The sequence below is a fragment of the Acomys minous genome, assembly GCF_964271855.1.
Source record: "Acomys minous genome assembly, chromosome: 16".
In the NCBI taxonomy this organism is placed as follows: domain Eukaryota; kingdom Metazoa; phylum Chordata; class Mammalia; order Rodentia; family Muridae; genus Acomys; species Acomys minous.
Window position 1 is genome coordinate 54,586,384 of NC_140498.1, and position 14,171 is coordinate 54,600,554.

At 40.7% G+C, this 14,171-nt stretch overlaps 1 protein-coding gene across 5 annotated transcripts in view; it reads left to right on the plus strand.

Moving 5' to 3' along the window:
* LOC311587527 (NEDD4-binding protein 2-like 2) overlaps positions 1 to 14,171 on the plus strand; it is a 53,522-nt gene that overhangs the window by 16,762 nt on the left and 22,589 nt on the right. For 2 of the 5 annotated variants that reach the window (XM_084764461.1, XM_084764463.1), the window contains exon 6: positions 1,042 to 1,188. In XM_084764461.1, coding sequence (XP_084620587.1) covers positions 1,042 to 1,188 — 147 coding nt within the window. Of the gene's footprint in view, positions 1 to 1,041; positions 1,406 to 14,171 lie in introns of those variants that run through there. The other 3 variants (XM_084764462.1, XM_084764465.1, XM_084764464.1) reach the window with 2 other exon arrangements.

Consider the following 14,171-nt stretch of genomic DNA (forward strand, 5'->3'; position numbering starts at 1 on the left):
TGTTGTTGCTCTTAAACTTTGAGTGTAAAACATCAGATTAGAACCAGGAGTGGTGGCGCACACCCGTAATCCCAGCGCTCGGGAGGCAGAGGCAGGTGGATCGCTGTGAGTACGAGACCAGCCTGGTCTACAGAGTGAGTCCAGGACAGCCAGGGCTACACAGAAACCCTGCATCAAAAAACAAACAAAAAAATCCGGTTCCTATGTGTTATCATACTGTAGGAAACTATAAGAGTAAATAAACTTTCCAAAGGCCTAAGTGTCAAGAACAGTACAGTCTCTAAATCACTTTTCTCGTCCAAAACTCATATAGAAGAAAATACAGGAAAAGCTGGGCATGGTGGCGCACGCCTGTAATCCCAGCACTTGGTAGACCAAGACAGGCAGATGCAGATTTCTGTGAATTCTTGAGGCCAGCCCAGGCTGCATAGTGAGTTCCGGGAAAAGCAGAACTGCCTGGTGAGACCCTATCTCAAAAAACCCAATAGTAATAATAGTGATAATAAGTAATAAACCCTGCCTCAAAAGCTGGATAATTCAGTCATTAGTAAAATGCAAGAGGAAGTGTAACTAATAAATATTTTTCATTTTTTATTAAGCCTTAGGGAATCTGTTTCTTCTGTAATTCTCAAAACACAATCTCATATTATTTTTTTCTTTAAAATTTAAAATTTTTCCCCTGTTGAAATATTTTTAAACTTTTCATTTAATATATTTTAGTCATATTCTATCTTCTCTCCCAACTCCTCCCAGAGCCCACCCTCCAACTTCATGTTCTTTCTTTCTTTCTTTAAAAAAAGAAACAAAAAAACAAGGCAAATTTATGAAAACATCTTTTATTTTGCTGTTTACCTAATGTTTTCAGTGAGCCATTCCGTTGGAAGGTATAGTTGGTTAACTCAGTCCTCTGAACTAGCACGCATGAATCTTCTTATCACTTAGGCTTTTATCTGTTACTGTAAAATAGCTGACTTTCTAAACCTATGCTTTCTTGGGGAAAAAAAATAAAAAGACTTAAAGTCCTTTTCTGTTTTTCGGTAGGAGGAATAAACATGGCGTGTCTCGAAAGAAGATCGCTCAGATGCTGGATCGCTATGAGTTTCAAATGTCCATCTCTATTGTGATGAATTCAGTGGAGCCAACACAGAAAAGCATACAGAGACCCCTTCCTGTCCAGGGGGAGCCGAGGTGGGGAGGCGCTCTAGGCTCACAGAGTCAAGTGTCTGTCACAGATAACTACTGAGTGGCTGTTGAGGCTGATGTGTTGATTACTTTTGAGAACAAAGTAGTAAGCGTGTCTATTTGAATAGCTTCAAATAAAAAGAACCCACTTTGTAGCCTCACAAAGGCATTCCCTGCAAGTTGCTTAGATCTTAAAGCACAAATAAAATTGCATAAAATTGTATTTTAAATGCTTTTATAATCTTTTGTCATAACACTTCTGGTTATTGTGACTGGTAAAATGAAAAAAAGAACTAGGATTTTTTTTTCTAAAGCTGAATTTTAAACTAATTTTTATCTATTTTAGATACTGTTGAACTGCTTTTTTAATAGTTCATACTTTAAATTTTCATAAAAACCAATGTTTTCTTCTCATTACACTAAATATATAGAGATACTAGCTCTTTATAGAATACTTTATAGTTGATCCCTTTAACTTGGCATACCCGTGAGCTACGTTTCAGCTAATTCACCAGTGTGACAAAGTTAGCGCTAAGCCATAATTAACATGTTACTTAGTTCAAACAGAATTTCCCAGCACATGTTAGACAGAAGGTATGCTAATCATCTTATGAAGCCTGTGTATATATGACGGCCATTTCTACTGAGCTGGATTCAGGGGACCACCACAGAAAACTATATGAAGACCCTCTCCAGGGGCACAGAGGTGGGAGGCACGCTGTCTCAGGTTCACATGATCAAGTGATATGTGTACCCTTCTTGGACCATTCCCTACCCCTTTCTGACTGGAGTTGTAGGAAGGCCACAGGGGCAAGGCAAGTATAGACTTTAGAAGCCTGCCAGGTGATTCTGATAATGGTTCAGGATTTGTTGTTGTGGTTGTGCAATGTGATGCCATACAATTCTGACATAAAAATATTTTGGATGCTTGTTTAGCACCGATAAAGAATATTTCCTGTTATATGCGTGTTATTTCTCCTGGTTCTTATTCATACTATGGAGCCATCTCTGTTTCTTTCACTGAGTAGCTTCGTTTATTAGATTATATTCTTTTACTTAGAATTCAGAAACTTAGCTGTACTTCTTTTCCACCTTCAAGCACAACTTTGCCTAGTTGGTTCCTAGTGAAAAGTGCAAGGAAAGAAACTCCCACCTTACTAGAATACCTTTCTTTGCAGTATTATATACAGAGTCTTTACTCTCTGGTTTATTTTCTTAAGAAAAATTCTAGTTAATTAAATGTAAAATCAAAAGTTAATTTATTACGATCCCGTGTGTGCTTTGCATATTACTATTTCATGACCTTCAAACATTTTTCTAAATAACCTATCCTAAGTCATGTAATCTTTGTGTTATTTTAAAATGTCTTGCTTTTTTTCAAGTTATGAGACTGAAAACTAGATAGAGTATTGTCGGCTAGTGTTTTAATCATGCCGCTGTCCGTGTCTGAGACTGTGACTGCGGCTGCTCTGCACTGCTCTATGCTGCTCACATTCAGTAGGGCCTGCCCTGCCCTGTCTTCTCTTGTTCGTCTTAAGTAGACATACAGTAGGAATGTGCTGGCACATGTTCCATGTGTGGGTATATATGTATATACACATTATACATACCTTTTAACATAAGATTGCTTTTTAATTTAGATTTGTGTTTTCTGGTGTATTTAGATTAGCACAGTTTGAAAATCATACTAGAAGATTAAACTTGGGGCTAGGTGAAGCAACTGTGAGAGATGTGTGTCTTTATGAAACTTCACGTGGGACTGGAGAGACGGCTTGGTGGGAAAGAGCAAGCGCTCTTCTGTTGGACCCAAGTTGGGGCCCAGCACGCATGCAAGGCGGCGTACAGCCACCTCTAGTTCCAGTTCCAGGGAATCCAGCACCACCAGGCTCTGTGTATGCCTGTACGCATGTGTGTAGACTTACATGTGCACGCACAATTCAGAACGCTGCACTTTAAAGGCGTGGCACTCTGAATCTAGTGTTTTCAAAGAAGCTCTTAGCTATTAAACTTTTCTTTTTTTTTTTTTTTAATAGACTAGAAGCTTGCCTTTGGGAGCTACAGAATATGAATAAGTAAATTTCAGGATTTTTTTTAGCAGTCAACTTTATCTCCATTTCTATTATCAGTCAGCTTAGGAGACAGGTAAGCAGATCTCTGAGTTTGAGGCCAGCCTGATCTTCAGAGCGAGTTCCAGAACAGCCAAGGCTACAGAGTGAGACTTTGTCCTGGAAAACCAGAAAAACAAACAAAGTCATTCAGAGATTTGATTTTTTTTTTTTAAAGATTTATATATTATTATACAGTACTCTGCCCCCTTGTACGCCTTCAGGCCAGAAGAGGGCACCAGATCTCATTGTAGATGGTTGTGAGCCACCATGTCCTTGCTGGGAATTGAACTCAGGACCTTTGGACGAGCATCCAGTGTTCTTAACCTCTGAGCCATCTCTCCAGCCCTCATTCAGAGATCTTAATCATTTCCATTTAATTTTTTAATATTATGAATTCTTTTTGAGGCAGGGATATCAGCATTCTCAAAGACACTTTAAAAGTAGAAAATCACTTAATATTTTTACTAAAATCAACTAATGATAAGACAGTGGGCACTAAAAGCCAATAAAAAAATGTGAAACTTACCTGTTAATTTTTCAGCACGTTTTTCATTTATTTGAATGTAATTTTAATGCTCCTCGTGCCACCGCTCACTATAATGTGGTTCCTGCTAGTGTTGTACTTAAGATGCATCACACAGCTTCTGTTCTAATTCAGTGGATTGGTTTTAGCTTTTGAGTAAAATCAACTACTATTGGATAAACACATTTGTCTTTGTTATAGCCTTGTTGGTAAAGCACTCAGGATAATGCAGATAAACTTGGGCACCGCTTCTCAGTTAGATAGTTTTATTTCCATTATTTGCCACCCATTAAAAAAACATTGTTTTAATACATTTTTATATCTTTAAAAGTAAAATTATAAAATAAAATAATTGAGTTTATTATTGAATTGACAGTTGGTTTAGGTACTTGAAGTCTTATCTAATTAATACAGATTATTGAACTTTATAGTTTTACATATTGATGCATTTTGAAAGGATTCATAATTTCAACTGAATTTTTTAGTGTTCAAATTTTCTTTGAGGTGTTTAAATTTTTATTAGAGAATAATATTGACATGCTAGGCATGGTGATGTGTGCCTTTAGTCCCAGCACCAACATGCAGAAGCAGGCATATATCTTTGAGTTCAAGGTTAGCCTGGTCTATATAACAAGTTCCAAAAATATCAAAGTTCAAAAAACCAAGTTAAAAAAACAAATATTGGCATATCAATTTTTATTTTGTTTTTAAATAAGGGTACCACTAAAACAATAGCTTTTAAAAAAAACCCAATAGCTTCTTTGTATGCATGCCAGATTTTTTCTTTTTTCTTTTTATAATTTACTTAATTTTATTTTATGTGCATAGGTGTGAGGGTGTCAAATGCCCTGGACCTGAAGTTACACGTAGTTGTGAGCTGCCATGTGGGTTCGGGAAATTGAACCCAGGTCCTCTGGAAGAGCAGCTAGTGCTCTAACCACTGAGCCATCTCTCCAGCCCCCGATTTTTTTCTTCAGACTGTCCTCAAAGTAGCAAAGAGTTATGTTTGTTGAAATAGATTGTAAAAGAGCCCCTAGTGATTGTCTGTTTTGTTCTCCTTTTGTTTTGTAAAGCAATAGTTAGATTGACTTCCATTTACTTGATTGAAATTGTCATGGTTTTGTTTTATGTGTGTGCTTTGCTTCCATTTATGCATGCGTGCATGTATGTGTGCGTGTGCACCATGCATGCAACACCCAAGGAGGCCAGAAGCAGGCATTGAATTCCCCTGGAGCTGGAGTTGCAGATGGTTGTGACCGCCATGTGGGTGCTGGGAACTGAACCTGGTCCTCTGCAGGAGCAGCCAGTGCTCTACCAATGGAGCCATTTTCTAGCTTCCACATTGTCAAATTATTATTATTTATTATTATTATTACATTGCCAACTTTTTTTAAACCTAAAAAATTTTCCCTGTTTGTGCTTTGTAAATTTCAGAGGAAAGCCAGGCATGGTGGTGCACACCTGTGATCCCAGTACTCAGGGAGGCAGAGACAGGTGGATCTCTGTGAGCTCCAGGCCAGCCTGGTCTACAGCGAGTGCAGGACAGCCAAGGCTAACTCATGGAAGAGTGGCTATAGCTGACAGTGTCTGGGTTATAGTGAGCAGAATGTGTGTGTGAATAGTGATCAGAGCAACCGCCTCATGGAAATTCGTAACTGTCAGATTGTGTACAAGAAAAAGAGGGTCTTGTGTTGCAAGTAACTTTTAGTGTCTTGTTTTGGGTTTTGTATGTTTTAATGGCACCAGTATATGTTTGCATGCATGCATGTGTGTGCCTGTGTCACCGCACTCAGACGGAGGTCAGAGGACAGCTTAGAACAGGTGGTTCTCTCTTCTCCCGCGTGAGTGTCTGGGATCAAACCCAGGGAGTTGAGCGTGGTGAAAAGTGTTTCTACTCATTGAGCCATCTTATAAGCCCACAAGACAATTCCTGGAGAAAAGGTCAACAGTGAAGAGACTGATTCTTATCTTTTATTTAAAAAAAAAAAAAAAAAAAGATGTGGTTTCATGTCACCCACAGAGGCTTCAAACTCATTGCATAACTGAGGATGACTGAAACCCCTGGTCCTCCAGCTGCCACCTCCCAGCTGCTAAGATGGCGGGCAGCCCAGGCACCTCCATTCTCCCTTGGACTGGAGAATTTTAACTGATTGGTTTTTTCGACTTGGAGGTTTTAGTCATCTATATTAGGGTAATCTGGTTTTCTTTGAAGAGTCCTTATTGGTAACCCTGTCACATTTCAGGAGTGGTCCTGCGATGGTTACATCCATAATCCACCTCTCAACACATGGCATGTTAACTTATCTAAGCTGTACTAAAAATAAGTATTTTACGCAGCTTGGGCACAGATGTGCTGTAGGCACTAACCTTAGAACTAGACAATACCACATTAGCCAGCACTGCACCTGTTTGCTGGGACCTGAGAACAGCGTGTTGAGGGTAATGGTCTGGGATTTGTTTGCTTGGTTTTTGTTTTGTTGAGACAGGGTTTCTCTGTGAAGCCTTGGCTGTCCTGGACTTTCTTGTAGACCAAGGCTGGCCTTGAACTCACAGAGATCCCACCTGCTTCTGCCTCCCAAGTGCTAGGATTAAAAGCATGCACCACCACAACCAACTGGTAGTCTAGCCCTTAATAATTGTTTTTCTTACTCATTTTTAGAGTTAAAACACTTCTTGTAAATGAATGGGAAGAGTGAGTTTTGTAGAAGCTCCTGGATTCTCTCATTTGCATCTGTGGTTAAACATGTGTTTACACTTAGTAGGATTGGTTAAAGGGCTGGGGTTTGGGGGCGGTGTTGTATTATAGTCCTAGTTGTATTTACATATGAGAACTTCAAGGTTTTACTTTTAGGGTTACTAAATTAATCTACATCTAGTAATTATAATTATACCATCTCCAGTTGGAATTCTGAACTCGGGGGTTGGTTTGTTTGGTTTTTTGTTTAGGAAATACGCTCTCTGTTTTTTCTTAATGGCTTTAGAGGTATGTTTCTTTTCTTTCATATAGTTCTTCTCTGTATGCGCTTTGCTTTTCTTCTTTTTTCTGCTTAACAGTCTTCCTGTGACCACATGGCGTTCTTAGTGAGGATGGGTAAGTGCCTGGTGAAACTATGTGTTTGCCTTTTCCTTCCTGTGTTCCACTGGGGTCAGTGTCGCATGAACCCCCTGGTGGCCACACCTCAACAGTTACTCTCCTGACCCTGTGGGTTAGTACAGTTTTGATATGAAATGCTTATTTGAAAGGTTTAATTTTAAAATCTATCATTGTGATACTCATTGGTTGAGAGTCTCATAAACATGATGTAATAAGTTGATATGTAGATTTTGGGGGAATTTTTTTGGCAACTGAGTATGGGAGATTTGAGTTGATAGGTGGATAGGTGGCAGCTGCAGTCTAGTGTTACAGAGCTCACAGTTAGCGAGAGCTGAGCCTCCTCCAGTGCTGCTGCAATGAACCTTAGCTTACTGACGTTTGTGTAAATGACTGCAGTGTTGAGCCATAGCCCTAACACGGGCTTTTATAAAAAGAAACAAGATCTTAAGTTAAGTGGTCTATCCTATATGTATTTCTTTAGTGAATGGAGAATTCAAATCTAGGGGGGACTGTATCCCATGTTATATTTTGCCACACAGTCCTCTTCTCAGTTAGGATGTTTTCCTCAAGGCAGAGAAATTCTGGTGGAGAATTTGGTACATCTTTATAGTACTTTTCATTCACAGGAATAGAAGCTATGTTTACATTTCGATCAAGTTGAATGATTAAATCTGTAAGTAGTTATTTAGAATTCAGTTTTTGAAAAGTCAAAATTGACAGTAGAGAAATTGATACTATTTAATGTTTAAATATTTTATACAGTTATATTGATATAAAAATGTTAATATTTACTATTGTGCTTTTAATGTTTAACGTTCATTTTAAAATTTTTTCTTATTTAAATTCACATTTCAAATGTGTAGTATTCAATAAATGGATTGTTAAATTACATAAATTGGGTTTTTTATTCATGCTTAATTTTCAGACAGCATTCTCTAAAATACGACATTATTTATACATGGTTTTATTTATTTCCCGGTTTGCCTTTATTTTCCCTTTTTGATGTTTTAAATTAATTTCTAAAAATTAAAGAATAGAGGCAATTTCTTAAGTTTGCTTTATAAATAAGATGGAATTAATACATTCTATAAGGAAAATGTTTATACACTGGAGAATTCTTTTGAGTATTTGACTTTGTTTTAACTAAAATAAATTAATGGACTGGGCTTCACTTCTTTTTCTTAGTTGCTTAAACGTAGTTTATGGTAGTTTTGTATCGTTTCTTGATGACAATGTGGGTTTTGCTTTGAGTAGGAACATGAAAGAAGGGATGAATGGCACTGGTTTTATGAATGGATTATGCTAACTTAGAAAACTGGAAAGCAGTGCATGTGGTGGTATTCTTCATGGAAAATAGTAACTGTAACACTGGCTGCAGGTGCAGTTGTAGTGTTTTATTTATATTCCAGCTGAAATACAAGCATAGGTCATGGGCTAACATTTTTAGGTAATTAAAAACAGTGAGTAATGATACCTTAAAATTCTAAGGGATAATATTGTTAAGAATAGTATCCCCACTTCCTTTGTGTTTGCTGATTAAAAGTCATAGAGGCTGGAATGAAATAGTAAAGGTGTTGTGGTGTCTTCAGAATTTCAGTGCCACAGAAGCTGAGATCTTGTTTCTTCCTTCATGTCTGTGGTGTCTGTGTGGCTTTGCTCTTTAACGTGTTAGGGCTCAGGATTAGCCACACTGACCACTCGAACACAAGACTCAGATTGATAGAAGTTTGTTTGAACGCTGAGCAAGAACTGACCAGACGTGGTCACAGTACAAATTCAGGAATCAGACTGTGACTCGGGTCTGTTTCTAAGGCAGGCTTTTTATAAGAAAAATAGTAACCAGGTAACAGCCAGGTAACCAGGTGGGAAGCAAGAGGGAAGGCAGCATTACATTATTTTAATTAGCTAAACCCAAGAAGAATTGATTTTGTTCTGAGCACAATGTGCCCAGGTGGCTAGACAAAGCATTTTAAGCTGATTGGCTGAGATTTAGGGCAGGGGAGCTCTCAGGGGCTTTCCAGCTCTCTAGGAGTAAGGAACATAGCAGGACGTTGTGGCCTTAACTATAGTAGAGCATCATTTATCTTTAACCCAAGCAGAACATTCTTTTATCATCTATTGTTTTATTCAAAGCAGCAAACATTGAATTCTGGTTTCAGACATGTAGGGCCTGAAAATTTGAATTTAATTTCACCTTGCGTTCAAAATAGAGACTGTCTTCTGATATGATGAGGGCGTTAGAGGAGCCACAGTTATGCCAGGAACTAAAGTCAGTCTCAGCAGAGGGGCTGGTAAGTGAAAAGTTTAAGCTGATTATAATATGGTCAACTATGAGACCTGGGCCCCGGGCTTCTCCCGGAAACATTGATAAAACAGGGCGGCTTTCTGGGGAGTTTGTTATGTCTGTCACACTTGTGACTGCATGTGTCATACCAAGCCTTTTCTCCAGACTGATGGTGCCGAGAGTCCTTAGAGGTGACTGTTAGCTGTGAGCAGGTCTTAGCACAGCAGTCAGGACAGCAGTGTTGACCCTTTGGGTGATGCCTTTTAGGTCTTGTCTGGTTTTCAGCACTTTCTTAGATAAATCTTAAAAAATCCAGGTTGTTTTCCTGATGTTAAGTGATCCACCAAAAAGTTCATTAACACTTTCAAAAGTTCTCCAAAGGACTGGGCAAAGTGCTCCTCATTATAAACCTCAAAGCAGAAATTACCTCTGCCCCGACCTCCCCCAAAGCCCCCAGAGTGTGAACTTTAAACATACATTTGTGTGACATTGAAGATTGAGTATTTGCGATGCACATGTTTACATAATTAATTATCTTTAAAACACATATAATTGCTGGGCATGGTGGCGCACCCCTTTAATCCCAGCACTCAGGAGGCAGAGGCAGGCGGATCGCTGTGAGCTCAAGGCCAGCCTGGTCTACAAAGTGAGTCCAGGACGGCCAAGGTTACACAGAGAAACCGTGTCTTGAAAAACCAAACAAAAAATACCCCACATATAATCAGTTATTATTTAGCTGGTTCAAACTAGTGAATCCCAATTTAACGTTTTTTGGTCATTTTATTGTCTTAACTTTTCAAATTGTTCATTGGTTGTGATTTTAGTCGCAAGTAACTATTATTAAGCGTTATGGTGTCTGCCTGCCCCTTCAGTAGAGAGTGGCTCTCTCCTCACTAAGGCTTCAGTGCTGCGGCTCTCTCACCTTGTCAGGAATGGCTGGTTATCACCTGGCCGGTCTTCTTCTCGCTTCAACCTCTCCTTTGTTCCTGAGATTTTCACTTCAACATTTAAACACAATCAAGTCTCTGTTAAATCTTTTGGGGGATGGGGTGGAGGATTGGTTTTTAAAGACAGGGTTGCTCTGTGTAGCCCTGGCTGCCCTGGACTTACTTTGTAGACCAGGCTAACCTCAAACTCACAAGAGATTCACCTGCCTCTGCCTCCCTGAGTGCTGGGACTAACAGGCCTGGGCCACCATGCCCAGCGTTATCTTTTTTTCTTAGCATAATTCACTTGCTTGTAAGCCTCAAACAATCTATTTAATGTCTTATTTCCTCATTTGCTACTGATTATTGTCACCCATTTCCACTCTCTCCTTTTACTTAATTGACTTACAAGTCTCCAGAATTTCCATTATATTGAGAAGTATTCATCACCTGCCCTGTTTGACTATTTTGAGGCATTTAAGTTTTGACCCTTTTCATTAAGATATTTGGCTTTGCCAGTAGATGGAGGCACACACCTTTAATCCCAGCATTTGGGAGGCAGAAGTAGGCAGATCTCTGAGTTCAAGGTCAGCCTAGTCTACAGAGTGAGTTCCAAGATAGCCAGGGCTACACAGAGAAACCTTGTCTTGAACAAGGAAGGAAGGAGAAAGACAGGGAGGGAGGGAGGGAGGGAACCAACCAAGATATTTAGCTTTAGCGGTAAAGCACTTCTTGCCCAAGCATGAGGACTTCAGTTCAGTTTCCAGGACCTGTCTAAAGGTAGAAAGCAACCATCTCTGTTCAGTTGTTCTCTCACCTCCACACGTGTGCTGTGGCACACCTCACCCCACTCCATTATAGTAAACGAGGCGGCACAGCAGCTCACAGTGTTCGGTACTCATCTAGAGGATCAGGATTTGGTTCCCAGCACCCATATCACACACACACAAGCTAAAGAATATGTTTTGCATATGCTATATACATGGCATTGGGGTTTCTGCTCATAGCTCTAGCGATGTCTCTTCGTCTTCCTTGCTGCCTTCTATCCTCTTTCTTACTCTTTGACTTTGGAATTCCTTACGTTTCAGTTCTAGACAGTTTCTTCTTACTCTCACCCTCTCCAGGTTCTCATTTGGATGTAGTAGTCATATGTCTGCCTCCCCTCCCCCTTTGCCACACTATAATTTTTATCTACAAAGCAACTAGTTTAATCTAAATTAAGACTCTGGAGCTGGGACTAAGTAATGTATATGTATTTTCATACACATTAATTAAAAACTACATAATCTGGTTCTTGGTATTTTTCTTTTGGACCTCATTTTATGTCGGTTCTCGTGTGCAGTATTACTGCCCATTCAGATATGTTCGGCTTGTCTCTGCTTTAAGCACTAGCCATTTTCTCTGCTTGGAGTTCTAATTTCCTTTCCTCCCATGGCTGGAACTTTCTCAACATTCAGGTATCAAATGAAATATCACCTATAGGAGAGACCTTCCCTGACCCAATCCAGAATAAAATGACCCACCCGTTCCCTCTTTACACTGTCCTATTGTCATAATACTATTAAGCATTTAGTTTTGAAATAGTTTGTCACTATGCTGCTGTGGCTGGCATTGAACTTGATACGATGCCCCTCCCCCCTTCCCCCTCTCCTCTCTGTCTCCCTTCTGTCTCTCTCCTTTCTTCTTGGTTTTTTAATACAGGATTTCTCTGGGTATCCCTGGTTGTCTTAGATCTGCCTGGCTCTGCCTCCCGAGTGCTGACATTAAGCTGTGCGCCACCACCTCCCGCCTCATTTTCAATCCATCAAAAGGAATTTGAATTTTGTTATTACCTAAAATATCTCTTGAATGTGTTTTTAAACAGCCAGAATTTCACAGGTGTTCATAAAGGGAACACTCGGGTTCACTGCAGCCCCTGGGTCTTTTCCCGTCCTGTAACCTTTTCAGAATAAAAACCTAATTGTTTCCCCACAGTTCTTAGGACAAACTGATAACCATGATGTGGTAATTGAGATGCTGGATTACATCATCCCACTCTTTGACCCACCCGAAGCCTGAGCCTTTTCTTTGTCTTTACTGTCCCCGGAATGTACTGGCCTGTCTCCTCTTCATCCAAGTTTCCATACTCTTGCTGTGTGCACATTCCAGGGATGGTGAATCTCAAAGGACGTCTTCACTCTGTTGTCATGTGCTCCTTTCTTCTTCTCTTGCCTGTGACCGCACCACTAACCGCCGGCTGCCTTTAGCCCTGAGTCAGGGTTTTCTCAGTCTTGCCCCGCATCACACGAGCAGCTACCATGTTGGCTGGAAAAAGTATTACTCGTTTTCAGATATAAGTGAAGATCAGTTGTTCTAACTTAGTCCAGTTTGTTTCAGGCTGAGCTGTGATTTCCTCGGGCATACATTGAAATTCTCGCCTCTGGTACTCAGACTGAGCCTGCATTTGTACATAGTTCAATAAGCAACTGAGACCATATCCTTCCCAGGGCTGCACGTGTGAAGACACCAGGGGAAGACAATCAGATTATTTACAAGCAAGAGCAGTATGTGCTCTTAACCTTTGATGCATCTCACCGGGCCCCCAAATTATATTAGTATGTTTGTAAAAAACAGATGCATTCATAGTGATGGATCTAGAATTTTAAGTTTTGTTACATTGTAATATGGTGTATTTATACCTGTGCCACACTGTGCACATCAGGCAGGAGATAGGGCAAGCATGTGTGGTGGTCAGGGATGACTTAGGAGAGTCAGTCTCTCCTTGTTACATAAACTGACAACATGTGCACTTCATAGTATGGTTAAGGGGCTAATTTTAGTTGTGGGTACAAAAAGAACAGCCAAAATCATATGGAAGAGTCTAGAGCAGAGAGAGAAAGATGCAAACTGAATGTGGCCAGGGCTGTCTGCAAGAGAGGGGAGAATATCACGGGAATAGAGACCGTAGAAAACTTAGTGAGAATAGCAGGGTTATAAGGAGAATGAGTAGCTGGGGGCGGGGACGCATGTGACCTGGAGGGAGGTGAGGACAGGATGCTAGAAAGGTCTCTGAAATGCGTAGCAGGTACTCCTGTGACTGAGGGAGCCTGGAGCCAGCATGAGCTTTGGTGTGCTAACAGGCACCACAGGGAGCCACATGTCCCTTCTGCCAGAGGTCAGGGAAATGGCTCCTTTTAGTAGAGGGGAACCAGTTTCACAAGCCCGCGAGGAATGCAGGCTTTTATCTGACCACAGAAACCCTGCCATAGTCCAGGTTGAGCTCATTTCTGGGTATTTGTACTGCCTTTTGAAGTTTGCGGAATTGGAGTTCCTTTGGACCTGGCACTTAACACCGTGTGGGATCAGGGTCAATTTCAGGATGTCTGATTGCACTGGCGCCTTTACCTGTTGAATCTCTTGCCAGCCCTAAGCTGAGAGTTGTGAGTTGTGAGTTGGTGTGGCCTGATGTCTTTTTGCTACTCATAGTAAAATATGTCAGAGGTACGTTGAAGCAGGACTTATTAAGGCCAGAAGAACTGAAACTTGAAGAGTCAGAACAGTGCTCAGAGGCTGGGCGGTAGTGGTGCGCACCCCTTTAATCCCAGCATTTGGGAGGCAGAGGCAGGCAGACCTCTGAGTTTAAGGCCAGCCTGGCCTACAGAGTGAGCTCCAGGACAGCCAGGGCTGCTACACAGAGAGGCATTGTCTCAGAAGAAAGAAAATGCTCAGACTATGTTTGAAAACTTACAAAGAATATTATGGAGACACCATCAGGTTGTAGCTAGATACTTGTTTGCTAAGAGGTTGCATGGACTGTGACGTGCGGGTCTAAACAGCCATGTCAGCAGAAGCCGGTGCAAGTCAAAAGAGAGAGAGAGAAGGAAGGCCTCGTGCCAGTGGGACTGCTGCCAGCGGAAGCTTCAAGGCCAGCGATGGTACAGAGTGAAAGTCTTTGCAGAGTTCAGGGATTCCAACAGGTGGGAGCGAGCTAGCTGTGAGCATGTGTCATTCTTATTCTTCAACAAAGGGAAGAACAATCCAGAACACTGGTTCTCAACCCATGAGTCATGACCCC